At 50.1% G+C, this 27,461-nt stretch overlaps 1 protein-coding gene across 2 annotated transcripts; it reads left to right on the top strand.

Moving 5' to 3' along the window:
* Positions 1-440: 440 nt before the first annotated feature.
* On the top strand, positions 441-26,962 carry LOC125407742 (BPI fold-containing family B member 4). Of its 2 annotated transcripts, none has more exons than XM_085696261.2 (16): positions 441-552; positions 1,244-1,306; positions 1,931-2,444; positions 3,302-3,406; positions 4,080-4,223; positions 6,528-6,591; positions 6,942-7,002; positions 7,923-8,014; positions 9,497-9,700; positions 11,348-11,401; positions 13,610-13,780; positions 15,466-15,533; positions 17,649-17,691; positions 19,586-19,649; positions 23,491-23,567; positions 26,728-26,962. In XM_085696261.2, exons 1-16 carry the CDS (start codon positions 441-443, stop codon positions 26,749-26,751), a joined length of 1,860 nt encoding a protein of 619 aa, XP_085552387.1. In that variant the 3' UTR covers positions 26,752-26,962. The 2 variants fall into 2 exon arrangements, with proteins under 2 accessions (XP_085552387.1, XP_087767547.1); XM_087911421.1 differs by having other exon boundaries at positions 446-552; positions 1,244-1,810; positions 1,844-2,444.
* The last annotated feature ends 499 nt before the right edge of the window (positions 26,963-27,461 follow it).

The following is a 27,461-nucleotide window of genomic DNA, read 5'->3' as shown; positions in this document are numbered from 1 at the left end:
GCTCTGGGATCATTTGTTTAATGAGTGATCTTGCCACTAGATCAATTTTCCCTCAAACAGTTTCAAAGTGGTGTCAGGAATTCTGGGCTATGTCCTACTGTGTAACCTTGGTCAGTTTCCTGTCTCTGGGTCTTGGGATTCTCATGTGACTCCTAGGCCAAGGGTGCTTGTCTTTGCCTGCTGACCAGAGCTGAATGGATGAAAGACAAGGAGGACAGATGGATGATGGAAGGAAGGATGGATGTGTGAGTGGATGGGTAGATGGATGGATAAGAAATCAATGGATGGACGAATGGATAGGATAGACAGATGGGTGGGTGGGTAGACAGATGGATTAGTGGGTGGGTGGATGGACAGATGGATGAATGGGTGGGTGGATGAAGGGATGGATGGGAGGACAGTCACAGTGCTGACACACGGTGTTTCAGCAGGAGAGCAACATGAATATGTGGACCGCGTGGTGTGTGGCTGCTCTGTCTGTGGCAGCTGTGTGTGGCACACCTCAAGACACAAACACAGTCCTCAGAGTTACAAAAGATGTACTGAGCAAGGGTGAGTCCAATCCCAACGGGGGGGTCATGAGTGGATGGGAGGAGCCGGGAAGGCGAGTCAGCTCTCCAGTACCCAAGGACCCTCTCCATGCTAGCAGACTCCATGGTTAGTGACTGGGTGGCCCCTTCCCTTTGGGCTGGAGTTTCTCTTTTCTCTTGGATGCCACTTTCTGGGCACCAGCTCATCAGCTCAAGGCAGTAGAGAGAAGAGGTTAAGAACTTGGGTCCCAAAGTCAGCCTTCCTGGGATTCAAACTCTGGTTATACAGCCTGAGCCTCGGTTTCCTCATCTGGAAAGTGGGTGGATCTATCCCCACCTCTGAGGACTGGTGTGTGGAGGACTAATGGGATGACTTCTGGAGACCCGTGTAGTCCCCAGGGCCCAGAAATTCAGGCACAGGTACCTCCGAATCTCAAATCCTTACTTTGTGCCCTGAGAAATGAGGACCTGCTGTGCCCACAGTCTCTGCCCAGGGCTCCAGTGAGGATACAAGGTTTGGCCCAGTGATGTGGGAACCTAGTTATAGGGACAGCGGTAAGACCAAGACATGGGCTCATCTGTCTTCTTGATCTGTTGCTACTTTTTTCCTGGGGGGGGGGATGGAGGAGACCCCACAATAGAGTAATGCTCTGAGGTGGTGCTTAGGGACTGGGAAGGGGAGCCCCCGGGCTGACCCCTGTGTTTCTCCACAGCAATCTCAGGCACAATACAGAAGAGCGATGCCTTCCGCTCCGCCCTGAGGGAGGTGCCCTTGGGTAAAGCCCGTGGTGATGGTGGTGGGCCCTTCCTGGGTGGGCTGCTTGGTGGAAGTGGAGGGAGCAGTAGTGGGGGAGGAGGTCTCTTGGGGGGCCTGCTTGGTGGTGGGAGTGGAGGAGGTGGTGGTGACCTCTTGGGTGGAGGCCTACTGGGTGGCAGTAGTAGCAGTGGTGGGGGGCTGCTGGGTGGTAGTGGGGGGCTTCTGGGTGGTGGAAGCAGTGGTGGGGGGCTGCTGGGTGGTGGTAGTAGCCATGGTGGGGGGCTGTTAGGTGGTAGTGGAGGGTTGTTGGGTGGTGGTAGTAGCCATGGTGGGGGGCTGCTGGGTGGTGGTAGTAGCCATGGTGGGGGGCTGTTAGGTGGTAGTGGAGGGTTGTTGGGTGGTGGTAGTAGCCATGGTGGGGGGCTGCTGGGTGGTGGTAGTAGCCATGGTGGGGGGCTGTTAGGTGGTGGTGGAGGGTTGTTGGGTGGTGGTAGTAGCCATGGTGGGGGGCTGCTGGGTGGTGGTGGAGGGCTGTTGGGTGGTGGAGGGAGCAGAGGTGGGGGTTTGCTGGGGGGCAGTGGCGGCCTTTTGGGTGGTGGTCGGCACCACTATGATGACTACAGACGAGCTGAATTTCCCCGAGGTGTTGGTGGTGTCCCCTACAACGACTTCCATGTTCGAGAGCCCCCCCCAATATACACCAATGGCAGACAGCTTGGTGGTAATTACAAATATGGTCACATTGAGAAGAACGAAAACACCGCTCAGTTGGGGGGCAAATACCGCTATGGGGAGATCCTGGAGCCTGATGGGAACCTCAGGGACCTGCGCCATGAGGACTACCGCCATGCAGACTATGCCTACCACCGGAACTCTGGGCGGTACAGGTCTGCAGCAGACACATCCACGGTGGGCCGGCTCCACCGGCGCGAGCTGCGGCCTGGAGAGATCCCAGCCGGGGTGGCCACTGGGGCACTTGGCCCCGGAGGCCTGCTGGGCAGTGGAGGCTTCCTGGCGAATGAAGGCATTCTGGCAGGCCAAGGTGGCTTGCTCGGAGGAGGTGGTCTCCTTGGAGACGGAGGACTTCTCGGAGGAGGTGGTGTGCTCGGTGTGCTGGGTGAAGGAGGCATCCTGAGCACTGTTCAAGGCATCACGGGGTAAGGAAGGGAGCTCTGCCTACTGACTGGTAGCCACAAACAGGTGACCGTGCACCGAGGCTATCTGAGGAGATGTAGGACTGGACACCTTGGCAGGTCCCAGTTACAGTTCGCAGTGTCCACAAGAGGCTAGAAGCCTAGACCCGGCAATGTCTCTTGTATTTGTGTGTGACATTAGGACGTTCTTTTCACTCTTCTGATTCACAATTTACTGGTCTGTAGAATGGTCAAATAACTCAATTTATGAAGAAAAGAAAAAGCCAAGGACTTAAAACCATGTGACATATAGAGTACACCATATGCTTTAATCTCATAATGAAGTAATTAGAGTTCTTGCTTGTAATTATGTTTTATGATTCCAGCCATGATCAACTTGCCTCCCATAGACATTTAACTCAACAAATAGGCTGAGCTCCTAGGATGTGAGGGGCACTTTGACCTGAAAACAGGCACAAAGTCCCAGGGAGCTTGCTGGCCAGGGAGGTGTGTGGGCTTGAAGAAAGAAACAGGACCCTTCACACAGTCTCAGGGGCTGGCAGGAGCTGCTGGGGAAGGAAGAGTGTGCAGAATGAGGGACTCATCATCTTGGGGCTCAGGGTAGGTGGCTTCATGCGCAGGAAGGATCTGGCAGAGAGCAGTGTCTTTGCAAAAGATTCTCAGGAAATGAAAGGCACAGATGGGCAAACAGATGCCCCCGGGGGTGGGATGCTGGGCCATGGCGTTTATTCTGCCCATGGATCTCAGGCATCCCTGTGGTAGGAGGACGCAGTATGGGGAGCAGAGGAGGAGCAGGGAGGGAGGGTGCTCTGAGGCAGTGATGGCAGCAGTTGCCAGCTCATCTCTTTGATCGCACGCAGGCTTCGTATTGTGGAGCTTACCCTCCCCCGGGTGTCTGTGCGGCTCCTGCCTGGTGTGGGTGTCTACCTGAGCTTGTATACCCGTGTGGCCATCAACGGAAAGAGGTGTGTGCTCTTGGCTCAGACGGGGTCCCTGAAACGGGAGCTGGAGCAAGCTGCCTCTTCTCATCATCATGCATGGTTGCTTCATCTATCATGGTGGGAGGGGCAGGGAGGGAGGACACAAGTGTCTGACCTCCAAGTCAGCCTTCAGCCCCATCAGCAGGAAAGGCAGCCCAGGGTGGTGTTTAGGGTCTTGGAGGCTGGAGGTAGGGAGTAGCTTGGGTTCCAAATCTTAGACAATCCTCCTAATGCCATTGAGTCTTCTTAAGTTTTCTTGACCAGGGTAGCAAAACCACTCCTTTTCTGGCTGTCTGCACAATCAGAGTGCCTTCCTAGCCACCCACTATACAGACCTTGGAGGGTGGGCCTTAGCATGGTGTCATTTCTTTATGGGGTGAGTTTCTGTCTATAAAGTCAGGATGGTTACCTTACAAACCAGAGTTTGTACTAAGTCCTGTTTCCAGACTTTAAAATTCTCATTGGCTGAGGTCAAGGGAAATTTATCACACTGCCTTGAGGTGGTGGGGTAGCACTTGTCTGGGTCCCCTAGATACGATTTAAAAAAAAAAACAGTGCTAAAACCTGAGGTGACAGGTTCCTGACAGGCCTGCAGAATGCCAAGACTCCCGGTGGCAAGAGTGGCTCATGGTCTCTTTGGTCCCTTGGTCTCTTCCAGCCTCATTGGTTTCCTGGACATTGCGGTGGAGGTAAACATCACAGCCAAAGTTCGGCTGACCATGGACCGCACAGGCTACCCGCGGCTGGTCATTGAGCGCTGTGACACCCTACTGGGAGGCATCAAAGTCAAACTGCTTCGGGGGTGAGTGTGAGATGGAGAGGCACAGGGTAGGGCTGCAGGGCACTGTAGTCACCCATGCCAGGAAATAAGATGGTCCCACACAGAGGTCACTCCTACTGAGTCATCTACACTGTTGCTCTGGCTGTGGGCTGGCACCTGCTTGGTGCTTTGGAGCCCAGGATGTGGGCATCCACCCACCTTGGAGAGACCTGCTCAGATTCAAATCTCAGTTTCATTGCTGCTGTGTGACCCGGAACAGCCCTGTTGCTCTCTGAGCTCTGGATTCTCAATCTATGAAATGGGATAAACTCTGTCTTTGGGAACTGAGATAATGAATATAAAAGCAGTTGGCACAGAATCTGACTTGTTGTCAGTTTAGGAAAGTCTATCCAAGAGGGCTTATGTGTCTTTGAGTGTCCCAACCCCTGGAGAAATTGCTCATCAGGTTATAATCATTGTGTCCCAGATTGAGGGTATATGTGAGATATTTTTTCATATTCTCTACAAAGTGACCAAACCCTTCTCCTCTGTCTAGAGAGCTGTCAGGCATTCTTGCGTTGGCCAGCACGTTGTCCCCAGGCCTAAGGGACCTCGGATGACGGCACACTCCTGACAGTTTAGAGCAGAATGCCTCTCTGTTCACACCCTCGGTCCTTAGTGTCCCTATTCCCTGTTTTCTCTCTTGTTCACTAACCCTTGGGCTCCTTGCCCCAGGCCTCATCTCATGTGGACTCTAGGAGTGAAAGACTCACTGGGCAACCGGAATTCCAAACCGCTGATCGTGTAGCTTTACTCCTCGTGCTTTAGGGTGGAAGGGGACAGGACAAACAGGGCTCCGGGGTTCACAGTACAGATCTTCTCAGCCTTTACATCCACATGGTCCAGAATGCTAAATGACAGAGGTGCGGATAGAGCTGGCACAGCCACTCATGGATTCTCCCTCCAGCTTCCTTGAGTTACCTCAGGCAGACAGCAGTGTGGCTCTGCAGCCCCCACCTCTCCATGCACGCAGGTGCCTGCTCTAAAACCCGTTGCTCTTCACACCTTCCCTGTATTCAACTGGTGACTTCTCTGCGCTCAAACACTAAAGCGCCCTTGTCTGAGGCTGCCTGCTGCTCCCGGATGAGCTGTCATTCATTTGCCCGTTCGCTGTTTTGTCCATCTGTTTCTGTGACATGAAATGCTGTCTATAGATGTTGTTTTATGGGAGGCCAAATGTAGCCCATCACTTCTCATAAGGGGATAGGTATCTCTATATATCTATGTCTGTCTGTCTGTCTGCCTGCCTGTTTATCGCTATATCAGTGGCACACTGTCTCTAACACACCAGTACCTGTGTGTGCCCCTGTATATATTCCTGGCGACCTGAGAAGAACCAGGACAGGATCAGCCCCTTTAAGGTGAATCCATCTACAACGAGGACCAAGGTGCACAGCAAGCCTTGGGGAGGAGTCTAAGCTGGTGTTTCTCTAGGATGTTGCCCCACAGCCTGGCAGAGAAGTGACAGTTGGTTCTTTATTGGGGAGGGGCCCAGGAACAGTGTGAGGGCTGAATAGGAACAATGTTAAGGAGTGAGTCCACCTGTGTCTGCCTGACTACCCATGCACCATCTCTGTGTGTGTAACCCGTCTCTGTCCTTCACCAGCTGGGATGCAGGTGGGCGTTGAGAATCCACTCTGGTCAGTTCTCTGACTTCCTTCCTGATCTATTAAATGACTCCCACCATCCAACCTTTCCAGTTCCATTTACCTGTCTTTGAGTGTGTGATTATTACCATGGCTAGAGTTCTCCATCCACAATTGTTTTTTTGAGCACATGGAATGTCCTAGATGCCATGCTGTGAGCTTAGATAAAGTAGTAAATTCACTTGTCCCCTGGGAAGATTACAAGCCTTTAGCTCTGCAGAAGACCACAGGAGTTGTAGGGAAGGTCTAGGTAGCTAGGGATCTGGGATATCCCAGACTCTCTGTCAAGACAGAGCCCTGGCATCTTGGTTTGTGGAAGGAAGGAAGGCATGAGATAAGGAAGGAAGGAAAAGGGAGAGAAGGAAGAAGGGAGGAAGGAATGAGGGGAAATAGAAGAGAGGTTAAAGAAGAGAGAATGGAAGGGGTGGAGAAAGAAAGAAAGGAAAGGGGAGGCAGAGAGGGAAGTAAGTTTGCTGCTGGCCTATGTGGGCAGGCCTAGGGAGAGCCCTCTGTTCAGTGCCTCTGTCCAGGGTCCAGGGACTCTCAATGCTCAGAGCTGGAGTTGGACACTGGTGTGGATGGACAGCCCAGAGTCCTCCATGCCTGTGAGTCTGTTGTCATCCTGCCCCTCCCTCTGTAGGCTTCTCCCCAACCTGGTGGACAACTTAGTGAACCGAGTGCTGGCCAATGTCCTCCCTGACCTGGTAAGAGAGGGATTGTGTCTCTAGGGTCAGACAGGTGGCCCAGTGAGATGGAAAGAGCCAGGAATGGCTCCTTTATGTGGGTTGGGACAGGAGTGATGTGTTGGAAGTTCCAGTCTGAGCACCCATGGCTCTGGAGCCCAGCTAGGGTGCTTTCTCATGTGACAGAACTCAACATCTCCCTAAATTTGTTTCCTATCTTAAAGATGGGAATAAAGAGAGCTCTCTCTCCCCTGGGCTGTGGTGAGGACAGGGCCCATAGACAACAGTCAATTTGTCTCTGCCACCATGCTGGGGCAAATGTTCCTTCCCAGCTTCGTACCACTTGAGCCCCCTGATGTCTCTCTCCACAGCTTTGCCCCATTGTGGATGTGGTCCTGGGTCTTGTCAATGACCAACTGGGTCTTGTGGATTGTAAGTATCCCCTCTTTGTGGTGTGACCACTGTCTATTGATGCCTGCTTGATTTAGCCCCAGGGGCACTGCAGCAGCTGGGAGGAGGACTCTGGGTGGTGGGCAGTCACTGTAAGCCCCAGCAGTTTCAAAAGAACAGCCAAGCCTTCCATGCTGGCTGTTGCTGTTGCCACGTGCTGCTTAGGGCCTGGGAGGCCTGGCCTAGGCAATAACCAGAATCCTGGATGGCAGCCTGGCTCTGCCCTGGCAGCCATGGCATTGGAAAGATTCCTCTTTCTCTCAAAGGCATCAGCACAGACACTGAACCGGTCCCGAGGACCAGGCTTTAATGGTACCACCAGTCCTGAATTTCGTGGAGATTGTTCCTGAAAGCAAGACAGTCCTGTCCTGTATGGCTGTGCACACAGGAACTGCATAAGTCACACGGCAGCAATGCTTCAGTGCTGAATTCCTGCAGTCACATGGTGGAGCCCTCTCTGCTGGGGAGCCCATGTCCCCTGGACACCAGGCAGTTTGAGGATGATTTTCTGAGATGAGGAAAGGAAGCACAGGAGACAAAGGGTTTATTGCCAGCAGCCAGGGGGATGGGGAAACGGCCAAGCAGCACTACAGTCTTAGGGTGCCCTGGTTCACCGCACTTCACGGCTCACAGGGCTCATCGACACTGGGATTTCTCCCCCAACCCTGCCACAAATCTAAAGTGACATTGAACACACTTTACAAAGGAGGGAGTAAGTTCCAGAGAAGAGCTGTGACCTGCCCAAAGTCACACAACAAGGAAGAGGCAGAGCTGGGCTTGGAACAGAGCTGGTTCTGCCTTGAAGCATGGGGCCTTGTTTGGTCCATAGGCATGGGGGCATTGAAGGTGTGACTGTCTGATGGAGAGGAGGACCAAAACGTGACCTTCCCCTTTGCCCACAGCTCTGGTGCCTCTGGGGATACTTGGAAGTGTGCAATACACCTTCTCCAGCCTCCCACTGGTGACTGGGGAATTCCTTGAATTGGATCTCAATGTAAGTGATGTACTGCAAACTTTCTCCCTGAAGTTGAGTGTGGCTTACTATAGGCTGGGGACACACACACACACACACACACACACACACACACACACAAGGCATTTATGCATGCTGTAAGCAACATCTGAGCAGAATCCTTTGTGGATTAGAGACATAGGGCAGAGCTGGGAAGCATCCTCACACACTCTCCAGTGCTTCCTGGGAGTCAGGCACATCCCCAGGGAGTACTTCCTGCTGATGAGCTCAGTCTCATAGGAACCACAGTGCGAGAATTGTTTACTGGCACAGAGAGGTGGCTCCACTTGCCCAATGTCACACAGCTAGTGACTGCATACCTAGGTTCTGAACCTAGGCACCCAACTGCTGGTGTCTGCAGCTGCTGGGACCTGGGTCTGCTGGAAAAACAACTGGCCATTAGCATTCTAGCATGTAGCTAACAGCTTACTCCTAATGATTTTTTCAAAAGTTCTGATTGGCAGCGTTTGCTGTTTTCTGTAGTACAAACACTCCCACGGTGGCCAGTGATGACCTGGGGGACCTGACTTCACTGAAGGTGAAGCTGGGAGATTGAATCTTGTGAGCTGGTTTGAGCAACTCCTCCAGCACTGCCTGGATCTGGCACTCACTGTCCCTTCATAGGCAGGCCAAGCTTGGATCATGTGAACATGATGCTCCCTTGAGCATTCAGCACAGAGATGTAAACCATGTCACATGGCTGCATTGAAACATGTGCACAGACACACATGTCCATTGGAGAGGCGTGTTGCCAGGCCTGGGTCCTGTGTTGAAGGCATAGCAGGGACTAGGACAAAGCCTCTCTTTAAAGAATATCTGGTCTACATAGGAGAAGCCATGAGAATCCTTTAAGCAAACTGGCCATTACAGGCCCAGCACCATGACAGTACCTAAAACAGGGACTCGGATGCACTAGCAAAGAGGAGGCAGCCCTTGAGCTAAATCCCGCGGATGAGAGGAATACAAGAAACGAGTGGGGGAAGGTGGGGGTGGCAAAGAGGTGGGAGGGTGGCTGGCCCAGTGCTGGCCCTGGTGGCTGAGGTGCAGAAGGAAGGTGAGGGCAGAGTAGCTGGCCTCTGGGTCCAGAGAAGACCTGGGACACTGCACAGGGCATCATCTTTGGAGATGGATTGGCCAATGTGGATGGTGCAGGTACAGATGCATGCAGACTGAGACTTGGGTTCTGTGCCACAGTGTATGTGTGTGTGTGTGTGTGTGTGTGTGTGTGTGTGTGTGTGTGCATGTGTGTCCATGCATGTGGGTGTGTGCATGACTGTCTGTAATAATTGTAGTAGCAACTGATTATAAAGCAAGAGCTGCCATGACCCCCTTCGCTTTTAAGCGGATGAAGATCTGTCCATAAGGGTTGCTCAGAATCATGGGTGCAATCAGGAAGAACCTGCCCAGAACCGTCTTCCAGACTGCAGCCTCCTCTTCTTCCCTTCCCTTTTCTGTGCTCCTCAGAGTTTAGTTGGGGAGGCAGGAGGTGACCTCATTGACTACCCCCTGGGGCGGCCAGCTGTGTTGCCCAGGCCACAGATGCCAGAACTTCCCCCCATGGGTGACAACACCAACTCCCAACTGGCCATCTCGGCTAATTTCCTGGGCTCTGTACTGACCATGCTGCAGAAACAAGGTGCGTTGGACATCGACATCACTGATGGCATGGTGAGTCAGCCCAGCAGGGCAGTGAATGGCTGGTTTGGGGTTCTTCCTAGCCTGTGATTTAGAGGGAGGACTGAGGATGGCCCTGTCATTTACCCTGTACTCCAGGGCCTGTGAAGATGGTGATCCACCCACCCATCCATCCATCCATCCATCCATCCATCCATCCATCCATCCACCACCCACCCATCCATCCATCTACCCATCCACCCATTTATCCATCTATCCACCCATCTACTCCTCCATCCATCCATCCATCCATCCATCCATCCATCCATCCATCCATCCATCCATCCTTTATCTTTCCATCCACGCAGGCATTATCTGTCTACCAGAGCCTCTCACAAACCTCATAGGCACATCAGTAACCTGCGTCTGGTCCAAGGAGGAGGCTCTTTGTTTGATGTGATTTGTTTTATTACTTTATGAAAGGCATAGCATAGTCACATGTGAGCATCTTAATATGAACATTTATAATTCTTTCAGTTGACCAACATGCATGCATCAGCAATCAAAAGAAGCATGAAAACAAAACACTAATACCCTGGAGTAGTGCTCAGGATTCAATCCCCCTAACCCCTTTAAGAGATTTCCCACCTTCAGAATGACTGCAGAATAATGTAGCCATGCTCACATGTGCCCCACCCATTTCCTAGATCTTATTTTGTCAAATGTGATTCATATCCATCCCTCCAGACACCTTCTTCATGAACTACTCATCCACTCACCACCCACTCATTTGTCCATCCACTCCTGCATTCACCATTTATCCATGTACTCGCCGTCCATCCATTCACACACCCATTCAGACATCTGCCCTTCATCCAGTCCACCCATCCATCTATTATCCACCCAGGCACCCATCCATTGTCTCTCTGTCTATCTACCCATTCATCCACCCATCCACCCACCCATCTATGAATCCCCCATCCATTATCTGTTTATAGATCTATCATCTATCTATCTATCTATCTATCTTCCACCTAGCCACCCATCCATCCTATAAATCTATGCAACCATCCTGCTTCTCCTAAAAATAAGGTACTTTCCAAAAAAATTAATATCCATATCATGAAAATATGTACTTCTGCTGAAGAAAGTGCCCATTTAGTTCCAGTTTAGGTAGTACTTGCAGTTTTAAGTGTTTAACTGTCCCTTTTGAACAGTGGCGAGTGCTCTGCCCTGACAGTGCACCTTCTCTCTCTTGCCTCTCTCTCTCTCTCTCTCTCTCTCTCTCTCTCTCTCTCTCTCTCTCTCTCTCTCTGCACTGAATTTCATTGTTTAGCATCTGACATCTTAGGAAATGAGTTAGACAGAGAGGAGACAAGAAGGAAATAGCAGAGAGGCCAAACAGACACTAGGTGGTGCACATGGACTTGGGCAAGACTTCCTAAAGAATTCCACCGGAGAAGAAAGATTTGGGCTTGTCTTGAACACATCAAGCCATATTTGTAGACGGAAAGCCTAAGTGGCTGCTCCCATCCATTTGGCCACACAACTGCAATGTGGGCTACACAATGGCTGGTCTGCGGTGTACTCTTGGAGGGCGCGGCTTCCTAGGGGATCCGTCTGTTTTATGTGTACTGGAACCTAAGCACCTACCTGTCCCCATCACCCCAGGACTCACATGACCTTGTCCTTGTCCCACAGTTTGAAGATCTCCCTCCACTCACCACGTCCACACTGGGGGCCTTGATTCCCAAGGTAAGTGAGTGATCCTAAGATGTCCTTGTCTCTAGCTTCACTTATGTCCTTAGGAGATGGCCTCCATGTCACTATATAATATATAGTTAGTGCTCTGAAGTTTTAAGTGGCGCCCTTTGGGTAAGAGACAACAGAAGTCTCGGCCAGAGCCCTCTGCAGACAGTGATAACCATGAAATGGGGACAGCCTTGTTTCTGCATTCAGGCAGGGTTCTGATCTGGTTCCCTGGAGTTCGGGGTAGGTGTGGAGACTAGATCCCGGTAAGGGGACACAAGGAGGGTGAAGGTGACAGATCCTGAACCCCAGTGGTGGACCAGCCTGCATAGTCTCCTCCTGCCTTGGCCACTCCTTGGCTGAGTGACAATGTATGATTGGAGTTTGAACTCAGGGGCTTGCATATACCAGACAAGTGATCTCCCTCTGTGTGACCTTGGACACAGCCTTAGCATCTGTCTAGGTTGTCTAGGGGGAAATCCAGTGAGGACACACGCAAGCACAACAGCTGAAAAGGGAATTGGCAGGTGTCTAGAGCTGGGCATGACTCAGCACGTCCCAGACGTATTCCCACCACCAGTGACCTCACCTCTCCAGGCCTCTGTTTTTCATCTGGGAACAAAGGCCCAAAGTGGGCATTTGGATGTTAACAGCTGTTCTTGCTAATCCTTCACAGATTCTCTTTCAAGTAGCCATGTAAAGGCAGAACAAAAGTCTCTCGATTCCCAACCCTAGTTTTTGGCCTGTTCCCTGGCATCAAAGAACCCTATGGGTAGGAAGTGCCACACGGGGCAGAGGGTACTCATTTACAGTCCTCTGTATTTACCCCATCTCTTTCCATATGCCCCATTATAGCTCAGAGATAGGAGAGATGGGGAACAAAGCTCAGGAAGTGATCGCTACTGCCCTCATGTGGTTGGAATTTAAATAGCAGACACAAATTTCTGCAGATCCACCAGGGACCTTGAATACTGGGGCACTTCATGTGCTCATTGCTCTGGACAGCTCATGAGTTGTCCTGGAATCTCCTCTTTCGCTGGGAGACAGACCCCTGTTCTCAGCTGCGCAACAGGCACAGAGAGATCAGACCATCTACAAGGACACAGGGCTTCACACGGCTCAAGATGGTCACAGAGTTGAGGCTAGACAAAGCGGCACATGGCTGGAGCCACAGAGAGCAGCCTGACCCAGGCTCTGGTGGCCTCCTGGAGCCCCGCTTATCTGGAGACACAGTTCCAACTGCCTTGGGGTCTCTCTGAAGGAGCTATTGCTAATCTCTCAGAGACACTGCCTGTTTGGGGGTAATGATCCTGAAAATCTCTGTGAAAAGTCAGTTGGCCAAATGCCTGACTGGCTGCTGCTCACACCATTGAGGGTGAGTTCTCAGGGTGAGTTAAGTAGCTGAACGTACTGGATTTGTTCATTGACCAAGAGTTCCCACAGAAGACTATCAGCACCCTTGTGTCAAAACCAAGACCTGTCTTCTTAGGCTTAATCACCCTCATCCCAGCCATGGGCAATGTCTGTTTGAGAAACAGGTGCTCCCCGCTCCCTCTGCAAGAGACCAAGGGTTTGAGTAGTGTCTGGTGCCTGGTTTCCATATTTAGGAAAGAGTTTTACACAGAATTGATCAGGTGTTTAGTAACTGTGATAAACCCGTCTTTTCAGCAGGTTAGCGCTGGGAATCTGATCTGCAGAAACAGGCCCAAGCGCCCCCACTGGGGCACGCAGGGGACCCAGCCAGTTCTTGCTGGTGAACTCTGCCTTGAAATGGCCTGGAAGGGTGCAGAGGGCGCTGTGCCCCCCCAGTTGGCCACAGACAGTAACTGCCTTTACCTCTGTGTTCTCCTCTAGTCCAGAAGTAAAAAGCGCCCCAGAGTTTGAGTGATTGAATTAATGAAATTTTGACTGTCACTCTGTACCTGGCCCAAGGCTTCAGGAAAATGACTCTGAGCCATTTCCCAAGCATCTTTATGTGTCTGGCATCGATCTGTCCATCTTGTCACATGTAGTTTCTATGGTGCCTGTATGTGAGGGGATCAGAGAGGGCAAGCAGTCTCTTCGCCACTCCACAGTGGACTCATGTCTTTTCCTGGAGTGTGTGGGCCTCCTGTGATGGGGAACCTGTCCTCACCCCTGCCCACTCTGTTTGGAAGTTGGTTGACAAAAATCCACTTCCAGTGACCCTGTGCACACATTTGGTGCCACCCACAGGTGTTCCAGCAGTACCCTGAGTCCCGTCCACTCACCATCAGGATCCAGGTGCCCAATCCCCCGTCTGTGACGCTGCAGAAGGACAAGGCACTGGTGAAGGTGTTTGCCACCTCGGAGGTTGTAGTCTCCCAGCCCAACGATGTAGAGACCACCATCTGCCTCATCGATGTGGTATGTGCTTGAGGGTGAAGCTCTAACAGCTGGGTCTAAAGACAGAGCGACATGAGAAATTCTTGTGAGCACTGTCACCTTGCATACGACAGAAGACTTCTCAAGGAGTCTTAAAAATGAAAAACATCCTTCTCCCCTACTTCCCTCGACCCTCTGAAGGAAAACAAACTCCTAAAGTCCTGCAAGGTCTCCTCTTGGTCACATTTCAGCTCCTCAATGCCTTTCAGAAAAGTCAAGCACAGTTTAACTACAGGGCCTTTGCTTGGCCTGTCCCTTGGTGTCTGCATGGCTCACACCCTTGCTTACTGTAGGTTTCTGTTCAAATACCACCTTTGCAGAGGCTCCTCTCACCCTCCTCATCTAAAGCAACACCCTCCCTTCTCATATCGCTTATCTGAAATACAACCCTCCCACAGTGTCTCCCAGGCTTGAAGGCTTAACCTGATGCTACAAAATCAACTTGCGTGTTTATTGCTGGCCAGAGATCGAGCCCATTCACCATCAGATCCCCAGAGTCTGACCCAGGCCCAGCACATAGTAGCTGCTGAGGAAACCTTTCCAAAGGGATGCTTGCTAAGGCCACTCCCTCCTTAGGGAGGCTTCAGGCAGACATTCAGGGCTCTGGTCCCATCTGCTGTGTCTTCACAGTGCCTGTCACTCCCGGGGTTGGGGACCAATGAGATACTTCTAGGTTGGAAAATGGTCGCCTTCACTGAAGTATGACAAGTCACTGTGGAAGGAGTGGGGGATGGGAGATGTCCTATCTGGGCATCATCAGATGAGAGGTGGAAGTAGGAGCGTGTGTGCTCCCCATCATAGGAGCTGGCTAAGCGCTTTGCATGGTGACACACCAGTGAGATTGTGGTCCTGGCTTCCTGGGTTCACACAGTCTGGCCTGGTCCACCTCAGCCTCAGAATCTCCTCACCTCCTTGCTATCCTGTTTTCTCTTTCGCTTCCCTCTTTCCTGCCTCAGGGCCTTTGCACTAGCCCTTCCCCTACAGCCCGAATGACTCTCGTACCCTTTTCCATCTGCTCAAACACCACACACCCTTTGGACCTTGGCACAGACAGCGTTTCCTCGGGATGACTTCCTGTGCCCTGCCTCTGTTACCAGGGCCCTAGCTCTTCTCCACTGCTGTCTTACCAGTTCTACTTCCTCAGTTTGCTGGAGGCAGACTTTAATTTTCATAAGACTGTTTTATTTTATTTATTGGAGGAAGGCTATGGTGGGGCGACGAGAAATTTTCCTGTGACTACTTTTTCTTGAAGAAGGGGAGAAGTCTGGACATTTCATGCCTCTCTTATGGGGCCGGGCAGTTAGGATTGGCATGGATGCTGCCCCATTGCATCTTCTGTGGCTGATGCCCAGTAAGTTCCATAGGCTAAAAGTTCCCTCCGGAAGGGATCTTGGGGGCCTTTGTCAACATAGTGTCAGTCTTGGGCATGTCTCTGAGAAATGTTCACTCTGCCAGTACAGAGATGTAGGTGGAAACAGTACTGAGTATTGGTTGACTCCTGAATGCAAGCCATGGATTATGGGTACTCTTGGCAATCTATTTTGGCAGAGGAGTGATCTATGATACTCAGGCGAATGGGTTGCCCGTGGGCGCTGTACACTGTGAGCATCCGGCCTGCAGCTGTCTGCATGACCACAGTGGTGTTTATTCTCCTCCTTTCCCTCCAGGACACAGACCTCCTGGCCTCATTTTCCGTGGAAGGGGATAAGCTCATGATTGATACGAAGCTGGACAAGTAAGAGGGTCTGCGTGCGTGGCTTCTGCTCTTCAGAGCATGTCTCCTGACTGAGACTTCTGGAAGTGGTTCACACAGGGCCTCCAGGACGGGGTGGAGTCTGCTGTGTGACCGTGAGGGCCTGCAGAGCTGACCACAGCCTGTCTGCTGAGCCCACTGTGGGTCAGCGTCAGAACAAGAGCCAGAAAACCTGCTGAGCCAAGAAGTTCATCAGGGCTCAGCACAGTGCTGGGGACAATGCGGTGCTCTTGGTTCTTCATCCACATGTTGTCGCCTTCCTAAAGGCCCATGACATCAGGGCCATCATTCTCCTGTTTCAGAGATGAGAAACTAAGGTTCAGAGAGGTGGATGTGCTAACTCAATGCCACACAGAGTGGAGCTAGGAGCCAGTGCAGGTCCAGGTGCCCACTGTCCTGAATGCTGAGCACTGTGTCTTGAGTTCAGCAGTACCATTTAGTTCCTGATGTGTTCACTGACTGATTGTGTGATGTCAGCCAGATGACTTCTCTGAGCCTTAGTCTTCCCATCTGAAGATGGGGGCAATGGCCTCTATTTCATAAGATTCATGACAAAAGACTGCCATCCATTAGTTGCTTCTGGTGAAGGTGGTGAGGAAGGTTCTGGAAGTTTCTCTGTTTAACTTTGACCTAATTATGCATAAATAAGGGTTCCTGTCACCGCCATTTCAAGATGAATGAGTCCCTATTTTGGACTCTCAGTAGACACTTAGGTTAGGGAGAGTTTTCCTTCTGATGATCAGTGTTTATGTAGCCCAGCGACGGAAGACTCTCACAGGTGATGCTGTAGGCCACCCAGGATTGTCTGGGGTTGACCGGCCAGATCTGGTGAGAAGAACAGTCAAGGGGAGAGCAGGGACTTCTGGGGAAGAGAGCTGGGCTTCGCAGTGGGGAAGGTGACATGGGCAGTGTGCAGTGTCAGGACTTTTGGGTGATGCGGGGGAGGGGAGGGCTGGGCATGAACCTTAGGATGTCCAGCCAGGAAAGTCTTCTCTTTGGGAGGCCGCTGTCTGTCCAGATGGAGCCTGAACCTTCTTGTTGAGCAATTGCAAGCTCCCTCTGCCTCAGGAGAGAGTCTGTGAGGCCCCCCCTTAAGGCAGGGCTGTGGGGTGCAGTGAAATGGAGACCCTCTTGTGGTGTGTGAGCTCACACCCAGGCCTCCCCTTCTCAGACTGTCACAGCAGTGGATGCACAGGCTCTGGGGGAGTCCTATTACCCCTCCCTAGCTTTGTGACTGAGCCAAGAGCACCAGCAGCCTCAGCCTGAGGTGGGGCTGCTGAGAGGATTAAGTGAGGTAGAGGTAGCCAGTGTCCTCACAGGGCTCTGGCTTCACACCACACCTGGTTCCAACTACTTCAGAGGACTCCATCCCCATTTAGTCCTGCAGGATCCCCTTTACAGGTGAGGAAACTGAGGCTCAGAGAGATGAAGTTTCTAAGATCGCACAGCCGGCCTGTGGCAAAGCTGTAATTTCAGGTTTACCTCTGTTAGTCTGGGGTCTGAAAGGTTCTTAGTGCTCAGTATAGGAAAGTGAATTCCTGTAATCAGCCCGTCCAGGATGAATGTTCCCACGGATGCTGCCAGAGGCTTCTGACTGTTGGTTATGAGTCCTGGGCCATTGCTGCTTTTAACGAGCCACTTCATTTTTTCAAAATTTACTTTTATTTTATTCATTTCGCATACTAACCACAGTTCCCCTCCCTTCCCTCCTCCACCTCTTCTCCCCCTTACCCACCCTCACCCACTCCTCAAAAAGGGTAAGGCCTCCCATGATGCATCAACAAAGCCTGGCACATTCAGCTGAGGCAGGATCAAGCCTCCAAGCCTCCAAGCCAAGGTGTCCCACCATACGGAATGAGCTTTAAAAAGTCAGCTCATGCACTAGAGATAGGTCCTGATTCCACTGCCAGCAGTCCCACAAACAGACCAGGTTACAAAACTGTCGCCCACATGCAGAGGGCCTGGTTAGGTCCCACATAGGCTCCCCAGCTGTCGGTGTAGAGTCCCTCAGCTCCCGCAAGTTTGGGCCAACTGTGTCTGTGGGTTTCCCAGTCGTGATATTGACCCCTCTTGACGAGTCACTTTTTTTTACTGCAGGACCAGCCTCAACCTCAGAACTTCAAATGTGGGCAACTTTGATGTAAGTATTAGGGTTTAGGCATCAGAAAAGCTCTTCTGAGGGGACCGTGCCTTCTGAGCCTAGCTGAGCCCAGCATGGCTGTGAATCACAGGGGGCTGGCATTGGCACGGTCACCCCTTCTCATGGATGGAGATGGAGGGTGGATGGGGCACGGGGCGGGGTGTGAGCTCACAGATCCTGCTTGCTACCTGCCAATGGCACTGCACATTTTAGTTAATACCCTGGGCCTTACCCAAGTCGTTTTTCTTCGGAACAAGGAGGACCCAGGGAAGCCAGGTGCTTGGGGGGCTTTTTCCTCTTGGAATCTGTGGGCCACTGACCCATGTGTGACTATGAGCATTACCCACTTATGCCGAGCCTCCATTTTCTCCTACAAAAAAGAAATAGGTTTGGATTCATTTCTCTTCTAAATTTCAGGTCCTGGAGAGCTAGCTGCCTTTAAGGGTCCGTGAGGGTTCAGAATCAGTACTGATTGCCATTGCTTTTCTTCACTCCTGAGTCCCCACATAAGGCTTCTTAAGGGAGCACCCTCCTTCCTCCTCTTTCATCTCCGTCCCCCTCTTACAAATTAACTGGTTTTGGTTAGACTTGGGTGAGGTTTCTGCACATGTTGAGAAAGGCAGAGCCTTTTTCCTGTCATTTGTTTTTGAGCTTCTCCAACCGTCTCCAACACCAGTGACGTCAATGTTACCAGCTCAATTTTAGGCAGAGAAACTCTCCCCCGCTTCACAGCTCCAGCTAGAACGGGCATCTCCGGACTCCGGTGGGGAGGAGTACCACATCCCATGAGCATAGAGAAATGCATGGAGCCCCCAGGCACACTGGCAGCTCACATCAAGTTCCTGCCTTAATACGTTTTCCCGTTTAGTCCTGGCCACATTCTTGTGCATTTCAAGTAAGGATTGCAAACTCAGCGACTTCTGTGACTTGTCCCAGGTAGCAGAGCCACGCAGGAGTGACCACACACAGCCTGTGCAGAGCCCGTGGCAGCTGTTTGCACACGCCACTTGCTCTGATTTTCAGTGTTGTAGTAGGGTTCATCCACTCCTGTTTGCAGACAGGGACCCAAAGCCTAGAGCTGTCAAGGGCCGTTGTGTAGCTGTCCCTCAGCATCAGCATTTGCTCCAGGGTCCCCAGGATGCTCATGCCCTGCGTGTAAACAGTGCAGCATTTTGTTTATATGTGGCCAGTCATTCCTTTCGTGTACTTTCCATCTTTTCTGGATCACGTGACGTGCGTGACTAATTATTATTTGCATTGCTCCGAGAATCATGATGAGGAGAATGAATTCAAACACATCTAGTGCAGATTAAAACACTTTTTGTTGTTTTTGAGACAGATTTATTTTGCTAGCCCAGGCTTACCTTGAACTCATGGCAATCTTCCTGCCTCAGAATAAATGGAATTCTGTTTTACAATATTTTGAAGAACATTGACTGAGTCCAGGAGCGAGGGTTCATGGACACAGAGGACTGACTATGTGATTAAGGGCTGAAGGGCCAGGCAGGTGACAGGATCCCTTCATAATCCCCGAGTCCTTGAAGGTGGATCCACTGCTCAGTGAGGAAGGTCAAGGTCAGAGAGGTACAGAGCCTTCCCACTGCCCCCTGGAGGCTGAGCTGGGGTGTGCAGGCTAGCTATGGATCCTCAGACTCCTAGGGGAGGAGCCACGCCGCCTTTGCCTTTTGCCTCCTAGCAGCTTTGATCCTCATCTTTTCTGTCTATACTGTGAGCAGGTGGGCCAAGGGCTCCGAGGGACTGTCATCTGTGGCTTCTGGGGTTCTCTCAAGCAGCACTACACTAGGCCTTCACGTTGGCCTCTAGGTCCCCCAGGTCCTCCAGGGTCCATCAGAGCGGACTGCAGTCCTGCCTGAACTCAGCTCCTTTTCCGCAGGTGTTCATCTTGGAAATGCTGGTTGAAAAGATCTTTGACCTAGCCTTTATGCCAGCGATGAATGGTAAGAATGGGCGTTCAAGCCTCTCTGTGTTACGTGGGTCAGGGACCTAGCGACTACTGGCGTATTAGATACATTGAGTGTACACTATACTGTACAGTGTCTTTTCCAAGGACTTTATTAAAATAGAGTGATTTAAGTCTCTGAAGGCAAATGCTCTTCAAGCTTACAAGTTAATAAGAATTATTTTTAGATATTTTTTTGAGACGGGGTCTCACCCAAGCTGGCCTCAAGCTTGTGATCCTCCTGCCTCAGCTGCTTACATGTTGGGATTATAGTCGTATGCCACCATGCCCCCTACAACATTAATCTTTACATAGCAAGCAACAAATGCCCACACTCTGTTGACAGGAAGCAGGATGGTTACACAAGCTACCACATCTGCCTCCTATTTGGTTGTTGGCTTCATTTTTCCGATCTTTATGAAAATTGTCTGTGTGTAAATTTTATGAATCACAGAATAACTTAGAAGGCCCCGCCCAGAGACGAGTCATCCAAACACCTAAGTATTTAATGTTTTCTTCTAAACTCTTTCTCTTCACTGTTACACCTTTAAGATCCCCCCCTGAGCCCTTAAGTGCCACAGAAATCTAGCAGGGAGAGGGGGAAGTATCAGGGCTGGGCAGACCACAGCTAGAGACCTTTTACCTGGCTTGTTAGCTGTCTTAGTTAGGATTTCTGTCGCTGTGAAGAGATGCCGTGAGCATGGCAACTCATAAAGGAAAACATTTTACTGGGGCTGGCTTGCAGTTCAGAGGTTCAGTCTATTATCACCATGGTGGGACACGGCAGAGTGTAGCAGACACAGTGCTGAAGCGACAGTTGAGAGTTCTACATTTTGCAGGCAACAGGAAGTGCTCTAGAGCTCAAAACTATCCTCCACAGTGACGCACTGCCTCTAACAAGGCTAATAGCACCGCTCCCTTTGGAGGTCATTTTATTTCAAACTACCACATTCTGCTCCCTGGCTTCTAAAAGCTTGTAACAATATCATAATGCAAAATGCACTTAGTCCAACTTCAAAAGCCCTGAAAGTCTATCACAGTCCCAAAAAAGCTAAAAAGTTCGAAGTCTTGTCTGAGATTCATATAATCTCTTAACTATGAAATAAAAATTTTAAAAACCAGGTCATATACTTTGAATATCAAATGGTACATGATGTACATTGCTGTTCCAAAATGTAGGCAGCATAGTGAGGAAAGACCAGACCAAAGCAAGACTGACAACCAGCTGGGCAAACCCTGCATCTCTATGTCTGATGTCTCTAATTCCCTTCAGCTTTGTTGACTGCAGCACACCTCTTTCTCCTTGGCTGGTTCCACTCCCTCTTCACAACTTTGCTTGGCAGATATTCCACAGCTTTGGCATTTCTAACCTCTTGGGGTCCCCAAGGCAATCCAGGCTTCAACTTTACAGCTTCACTCAATGACTACTCTAGACCTCCAGTCAGGGACACCCCTGACACAGGCCTGGCCTCTGTGACTTTCCTGAGTTGTGGAGGAAAATCCCATAGTCCCTTCCTTCTATCCTTCACTCTTAGAGCCACATGACCGAAGTTACAAAGTTCTGCTGCTTGCTGGGGCTGGGATATAGCTTTCTCATTTAATTACATCTTCATCACTTTTGGGTTTTCCTTCACCGCCCAAGCTTGGCTGTCCTTGAACTTGCTCTGTAGACCAGGCTAGCCTCAAACTCAGAAATCTGCCAGCCTCTTTATGAGCGCTGGGGTTAAAGGTGTGCACCACCACATCTGGCTCTAACTTGTCTTTAATTCCTTTTTACAGGTTGGAAATTTAGTTGGTAGGGTCATGACCTGAAGCCATGATTCCCTTCGTTCCATTTCTTAATCCCTTTATCTCCTTGAACACAGGATTTAGCTCTTTCTACTTCCTGGTGCCTCTTTTCTCAATTTTGTATTTTTATTTGTCCAATTTGCTCCTTTTCATTATAAATCTTCATTAGAGTCGTCGCTAATAGCCACACAACAGAGTCTATACTAGGCTGTTTGGAGATTTCCTCTGCCAACAGAATTAATCCAGATCTCTTCACTTTAGTCTCAGGTAGACTCTTAGGACAAGGGCAAAATGCAGTCACATTCTTCACCAAAATATCACAAGAATAATCTCTATACCATATATTAATATTCTTCTCCTTTGAAACATCTTGAATAAGGTTTCAACAGTTCAAATAACACTTAGCACCTCTCTCTTCCATGCTCCTACTAGTATGGTTCATTAATCAGTGCTTAAAGCATTCCATTCTTTTATTAAGCCAAAGCACAAGGGTTCAAATTCTTCCAAACAAAAACATGGTCAAACCTATCACAATACTCCAGTCCTTGGTGCCAACTTCTGTCTTAGCTAGAGTTTCTATTGCTATGAAGAGACACTATGACCACAGTAACTTTTATAAAGGAAGATATTTAATTGGGGGGTGACTTGATTACAGTTCAGAGGTTTAGTCCATTGTCATCAAGGTTGGGATATGGCAGAATGTAGGCAGACATGGTCCTGTAGCTGTAGCTGAGACTCCTACATCTTGTAGACAATAGGAAGTGATCTAAAAGATACGCTGGACTTATATGAGACCTCAAAGCCTACCTCCACAGTGACACTCTTTCTCCCATGACCACACCTGCTCCAACAAGGTCACATCTCCTAATAGTGCCACTCCCTTTGGGGAGCATTTTCTTTCAAGCTACCACAGTATCCTTGAAGAAAATCCTTTTGGCTTAGAAAGTCCAAATGTAGTCTATCCTCTTCAAAAGTGAGAGATTTGACTAAACTTGTAATTCCCAAAGTATGGAGGCACAATAGAACCTTAAGAAAAGAGTTCCGTGACCAAGGGAGACTGGGAAACAGTATAGATAACCATGTAGGGCAGGCCCCAAGCATCCCCAGCTCCAAATTTTATTGGGCTCAAGGTCAATTTCAATTAATCACAAATTCTACATACCCTTTCTTTCACCTCTGACTTTGTTGTTAAATTTCCATTTATTATTATTATTATTATTATTATTATTATTATTATTATTATTATGTGCCCAATATATGTGGGGATGTATGTGTACCACAGTGCATGTGTGGCGACTACTGTGTGGAGCTGGTTCTCTGCCTCCTTTATATGGGTTCTGGGAACTGAACTCCTGTCATCAGGTTTGTGCAGCAACCCCCTTTCCAGGCTGAGCCATCCCACGCTCTTCCTTCTTTTTTGCTTCTGACATCTTAATCCAAACAAAACCCCATGGCAACTCGTATGTTGGGGACCATGCATCATTCTGTTTCTCCACTCGGCAGATAGTTCTCCTGTTCTCTGATTCTAGGGACACAGTCCCTAAGGCACTGACATGGGTAAGTGTGAAGTTCAGATAAGCAGAACGAATGCGCTCTAGTTTCTCTAGTGGCGGAAATCAGGAGTGGGGCAGAAGCAGCAGCTGCCTAGTTGCTGGCCTAAGGACTAGGAAGCACTGTATATAACAAGACGTGCAAATAGTCCCAGGGGAGGCCCAGAACCCATCGTGGAGGGACTGGGGACGTGACTCAGTTGGTAAAGTGCTTTCCTAGTCCGCACAAAGTCCTGGGCTCAGTTCCCAGCACTGTAAACTGGCCATGGCGGTGCATAATTCCAGCACTTGGAGACAGAGGCAGAAGGATCAAGAGCTCAGGTCACCCTCCCCCCTTTACATAGCAAGCCTAAGGCCAGCCTGGGCTTCTTCTGGGCAGGGACCTCAAGGAGGCAGAAAAGACAGCTGTGGTCTTGCAAATGGTGGTTGCTTTTGGCCAGGCTGCCACCTCTGGGCCACATGGACGACACCTGACCTGACTTTTCCCCACCCCCTTTACAGCTGTCCTGGGTTCTGGAGTCCCTCTGCCCAAAATCCTCAACATTGACTTCAGCAATGCCGACATTGACGTATTGGAGGTAAGGAGAGAGGAAGGGCTTTCCCTTTCAGCTCCTGCCATCAACTTTGAGAGGAAGTGTATGTGTGTGCATGTGTGCGTGGGGGGCAACTCGAGGTTTTCCCTTTCAAAACCCAGTACCAGAGTGAGGGAACAAGGCGCAAAACCGAAAACTTGGTGCCTGCTGCTTCCCCTTTTCCTGCTGGGAAAGCCGAGGCTCTAAGCAGTGGCAGGTGTGCCAAGCTGAAGTGTGGCAGTTCACTGAACACCTACTGTGTGCCCACACACTAGAGGAGGCGGGAACAAGTTCAGTCCTAGTTCCCACCTGGCTACCCCAGCCTAGTAGAGAGCCACACTCATGAAGCAATTGACTAATTGCACAGATGGCAGGTTCCTGGAAGTTCAAATTCAGGGGCTTTGTTTCCATTGTAAAAGACACGTGTGTTCAGCATGCAACCCGTGGGAAGTGTAGGCAAGGTTCAGCCCGTGTATCACTCAGGTGGACATTCAAGTCAGAAGTCACCCCATCAGATTCATTCATTCTGAGCTTACTAGAATTTCTACCTCAGTCATGGCTCTGATCCAGAGGGCACTGGGCTCAAAGACTCAGGACCTCTGCCCACCTCTACCTGGGTGGCCTTCGGCAGGTTATGCAGCTTCTCTGGCCTTCACTCTTCTAGTCGGCGTCATTAGCTATCAGACTACTTTTATAATGAAAGGAGAATCCAAGTAGAAAGGGTTTGCACAGCCCTTGGAATGTGGTAGGCCTTCTGGATCTGTCTGCCACCAGTATCATGCTGTGGGAGGGACATCCGAGACTCTAAGCTTAGAGTTTGTCTGCTCAGAACACACTCCCAGAATGGACTGAATAAGCTTGCCTTCCAAATGGGGAATTGTCCCTGGCAACGGCTGTGTGTACTTGCACTGCTCTGAGTGTGCAAAGCACACACACATTGCGACTGGAGCTTGGCCTGGGGAGCAATACTCCCTCCACATCTGGAGAGTCGATCAGGAAGGTGACAGTGACCTTGGATGGACAGTGAAGGCCTGGAACCTTCCCCAGGGGTGCCTGCCCTGGTCCCACCCTTTGACTGATGCTATCTGAAACTGTCAGTCAATGGGGAGCAGCTGTTCCATCTCATGGTGTTTGAGGGAGAAATCACATGACATCACATTAACAGTATGGCTGTTGTAACCAAGGGGCTGGGATATAGAAACAGGACTGACATGGATTTGCTGTCCGTCTCATCATCTTATCATTTGCTGAGCAGATGACCCATGTACCATAGCATGATTTCGGTAAAATCTCCAGCTGACATTTGGACCTAGACAGTGGTGGCACTGGTAATGGTGGACAGTTCGCCCTCTAGAAGGACTGAGTGCTAGCGGGGCAGACCACTTGCCCAGTGTCCCTCTGCTGGGGTTTGCAGATAACAACATGGGGTGACTTCACACACTGCCCCTCCATGGGGCTGCCCCTTCTCCCAGGTCTTTTTGAAACAATAAGAATGAGTTTTTCCTGCCTAAACAATCACACATGAAAATTTCCATATTATAATACTTACTACTTTATATTAATGACTTGTGCTTTATTTTCCCTTCAAATCCCAGTAAGGGTATTGTGTTGATCTCTAAATTAAATTATATAATTTGAATGTATCCAGAGTAATTAGGAACTAGCACAGTTCTGTAAGGAAGTGTAAACACGCATCTGGAAAGTTTGGAGATAAGGTTGGCTCTGGGCCTCACCTTGCAGCCATTTTGCAGTGTTTTTTCTCATTAGTTTTATATAAATCTAGGCATTTGTTTTTATCTTTTTGTCTTGATAACATTTCAACAGGAAAATTAAAAAAAAAGCAAGACTAGATGATTCCAGTATGCTATTTCCCCAGCTTCCTCTCATGTTAGCATCTTATATAACTCGAGCTTGCCAGCCCAAATCAAGCAGTGGGCACCAGTGCATGGCTCCATCAGCTCCCCTGCATGTCCTCTCTCCCACTCAGGGTCTGCTCTGGGATGTCTCAAATTGTATGGTGTTGTCCTGTCTGCTTTGAGTCTTGCCATCTCATGGAGCCTCACACTTCCTTGACTTCACAACTGTGACATTTTCTGTTTGTGGGGAGGGCCTCAGCTTAGACAGAGTTGACATGGCCTTGTGACGGGGCTGGGGTTTTCTCTCCCACTGTCACCTGCCAGGGCACCGTGTATCCACTGGGCTTCTCCTAGACAGTCTCCCTGGTTTTACTACCTGGTTCCTGTCAGGCTTCCCCAGTGTGAAACCACCTTCTGACACGCTGGCAGGCACACATAGCTCGTGGGGGAACTGTGACACTCACACACATCTTGTGGGGGAACTGTGACACAGACACAAACCTTGTGAGGGAACTGTGACACATACACACACACACCTTGTGGGGGAGCTGTGACACACACAACTTGGGGGGAACTGTGATACATACACACCTTGTAGGGGAACTGTGACACTCACATACACCTTGAGGGATAATTGTGACACTCACTCACATACACCTTGTGGGGGAACTGTGACACGGACACCTTGTAGGGGAACTGTAACACTCTCACATACCTGTAGGGGAACTGTGACTCACACACACCTTGTAGAGGAACAGTGACTCACACATACCTTGTGGGGGAACTCACAGATGCCCACAAATCCGGCTTCCCATCGCACCTCCCACTCACTTTGGCTCTTGTCAGCAATAGTTATCACCAAGGGTTTGCCTGTTCAATTTTATGCATGTGTAATTCCTTTATACTTATTAATCAGTATTCTTATGTACGAAAGGGCTGTCCCTCAAATACCATTATTTATGTATTCACTCAACTATCTGTATTAAGACAGACTCATAAAGGACATTTTGTTAGGGTTACATTCTATGCACTATTTATTTTGTTGTATAACATCCTTAAGTTATATCTACTGCATTTGGGAAGGCTATAAACAGGCATAGGCCCACTTCTAGATTTGGTTGAAAAAGATGAGGAACAAAAAGAAGTGTCCCTCACCTTGCCCAAGATCCTCTGTTCAGGTCAAGATAATGGTCCAGAAAGGTTGTCCCCAGGCTGCTCGACTCTGTTCACCCCATAAAGTGGCAAGCAAGTGGTCAAAGCTGCAACCAGTGCTACCTGCTCCTCACAGGGTTGTCTCTTCTGTCCTAAAGGACCTTCTGGTGCTGAGCACATGAGTGACAGAGGCAGATACTGCGAGAAGACGTCAGAACCAACTCCAGAGAGGATTGGCTTGGACACCGTTCTGCTCCCAAGTCCCTTCAGCCTTCACCACAGGTCCCCTCCCAGCTCTCCCACCTTGCTCCCCTCCTGCCCTCATCCTGGGAAAGGATCCAGCCACTGCCCATTGGTCAACAATGCCCTGCTCAGGACAGCTTGGGCACTGAGATTTTGTGCTTTCAATAAAATATTTCACTTTCCCTGCAGTTGGGGTGTCTCCATGAAGGGGCCTCCTGGGGCCTAGAGCTTCCTTTCCTCCTTGGGTGTGTTTTGGCAGTGGAGTTTTATCTGCCCGGAGGATGACACACTGAGGACCCTGCAGAGGAGTGGAGCTGGGGTTAGGAGTGAGGATGGGGCCTTGGATTCATCTTTCAGTGCCTTCCTTCTGCACTCACCATGGCTCACCCATCTTGTCTCAGTTTCCTCATCTCTGCTCAGTGAGGGATGGCTCATGGGTTAGGAGTGCACACTGCCATTGCAGAGGACCTGAAGGCAGACTCCAGGGCCAATGCTGAGTAGCTCATATCCACCTCAGACTCCGACTCCAACAATATCTGACTCCTTCACCTTCTCTTGGTCCCCATGGGCAACTGCACATGTGTGCATATGCCCTGACACACATAAACACATATACATACTTTTTAATTAAAAATAGGGCTGGAGAGCT

Source organism: Myodes glareolus, chromosome 10 (genome assembly GCF_982192425.1).
Source record: "Myodes glareolus chromosome 10, mMyoGla1.1, whole genome shotgun sequence".
Taxonomy (NCBI): domain Eukaryota; kingdom Metazoa; phylum Chordata; class Mammalia; order Rodentia; family Cricetidae; genus Myodes; species Myodes glareolus.
Note: the sequence above shows the minus strand (reverse complement) of the source record. Positions and strands in the feature narration are given on the sequence as shown.

Coding starts and splice junctions, on each gene's coding strand:
- LOC125407742 (XM_087911421.1), top strand. CDS start 447: ATGTGGACCGCGTGGTGTGTGGCTGCTCTGTCTGTGGCAGCTGTGTGT. Junction 6,592..6,941: donor CCAATGTCCTCCCTGACCTG/GTAAGAGAGGGA, acceptor CTCTCTCCACAG/CTTTGCCCCATTGTGGATGT. Junction 9,701..11,347: donor TCGACATCACTGATGGCATG/GTGAGTCAGCCC, acceptor CTTGTCCCACAG/TTTGAAGATCTCCCTCCACT.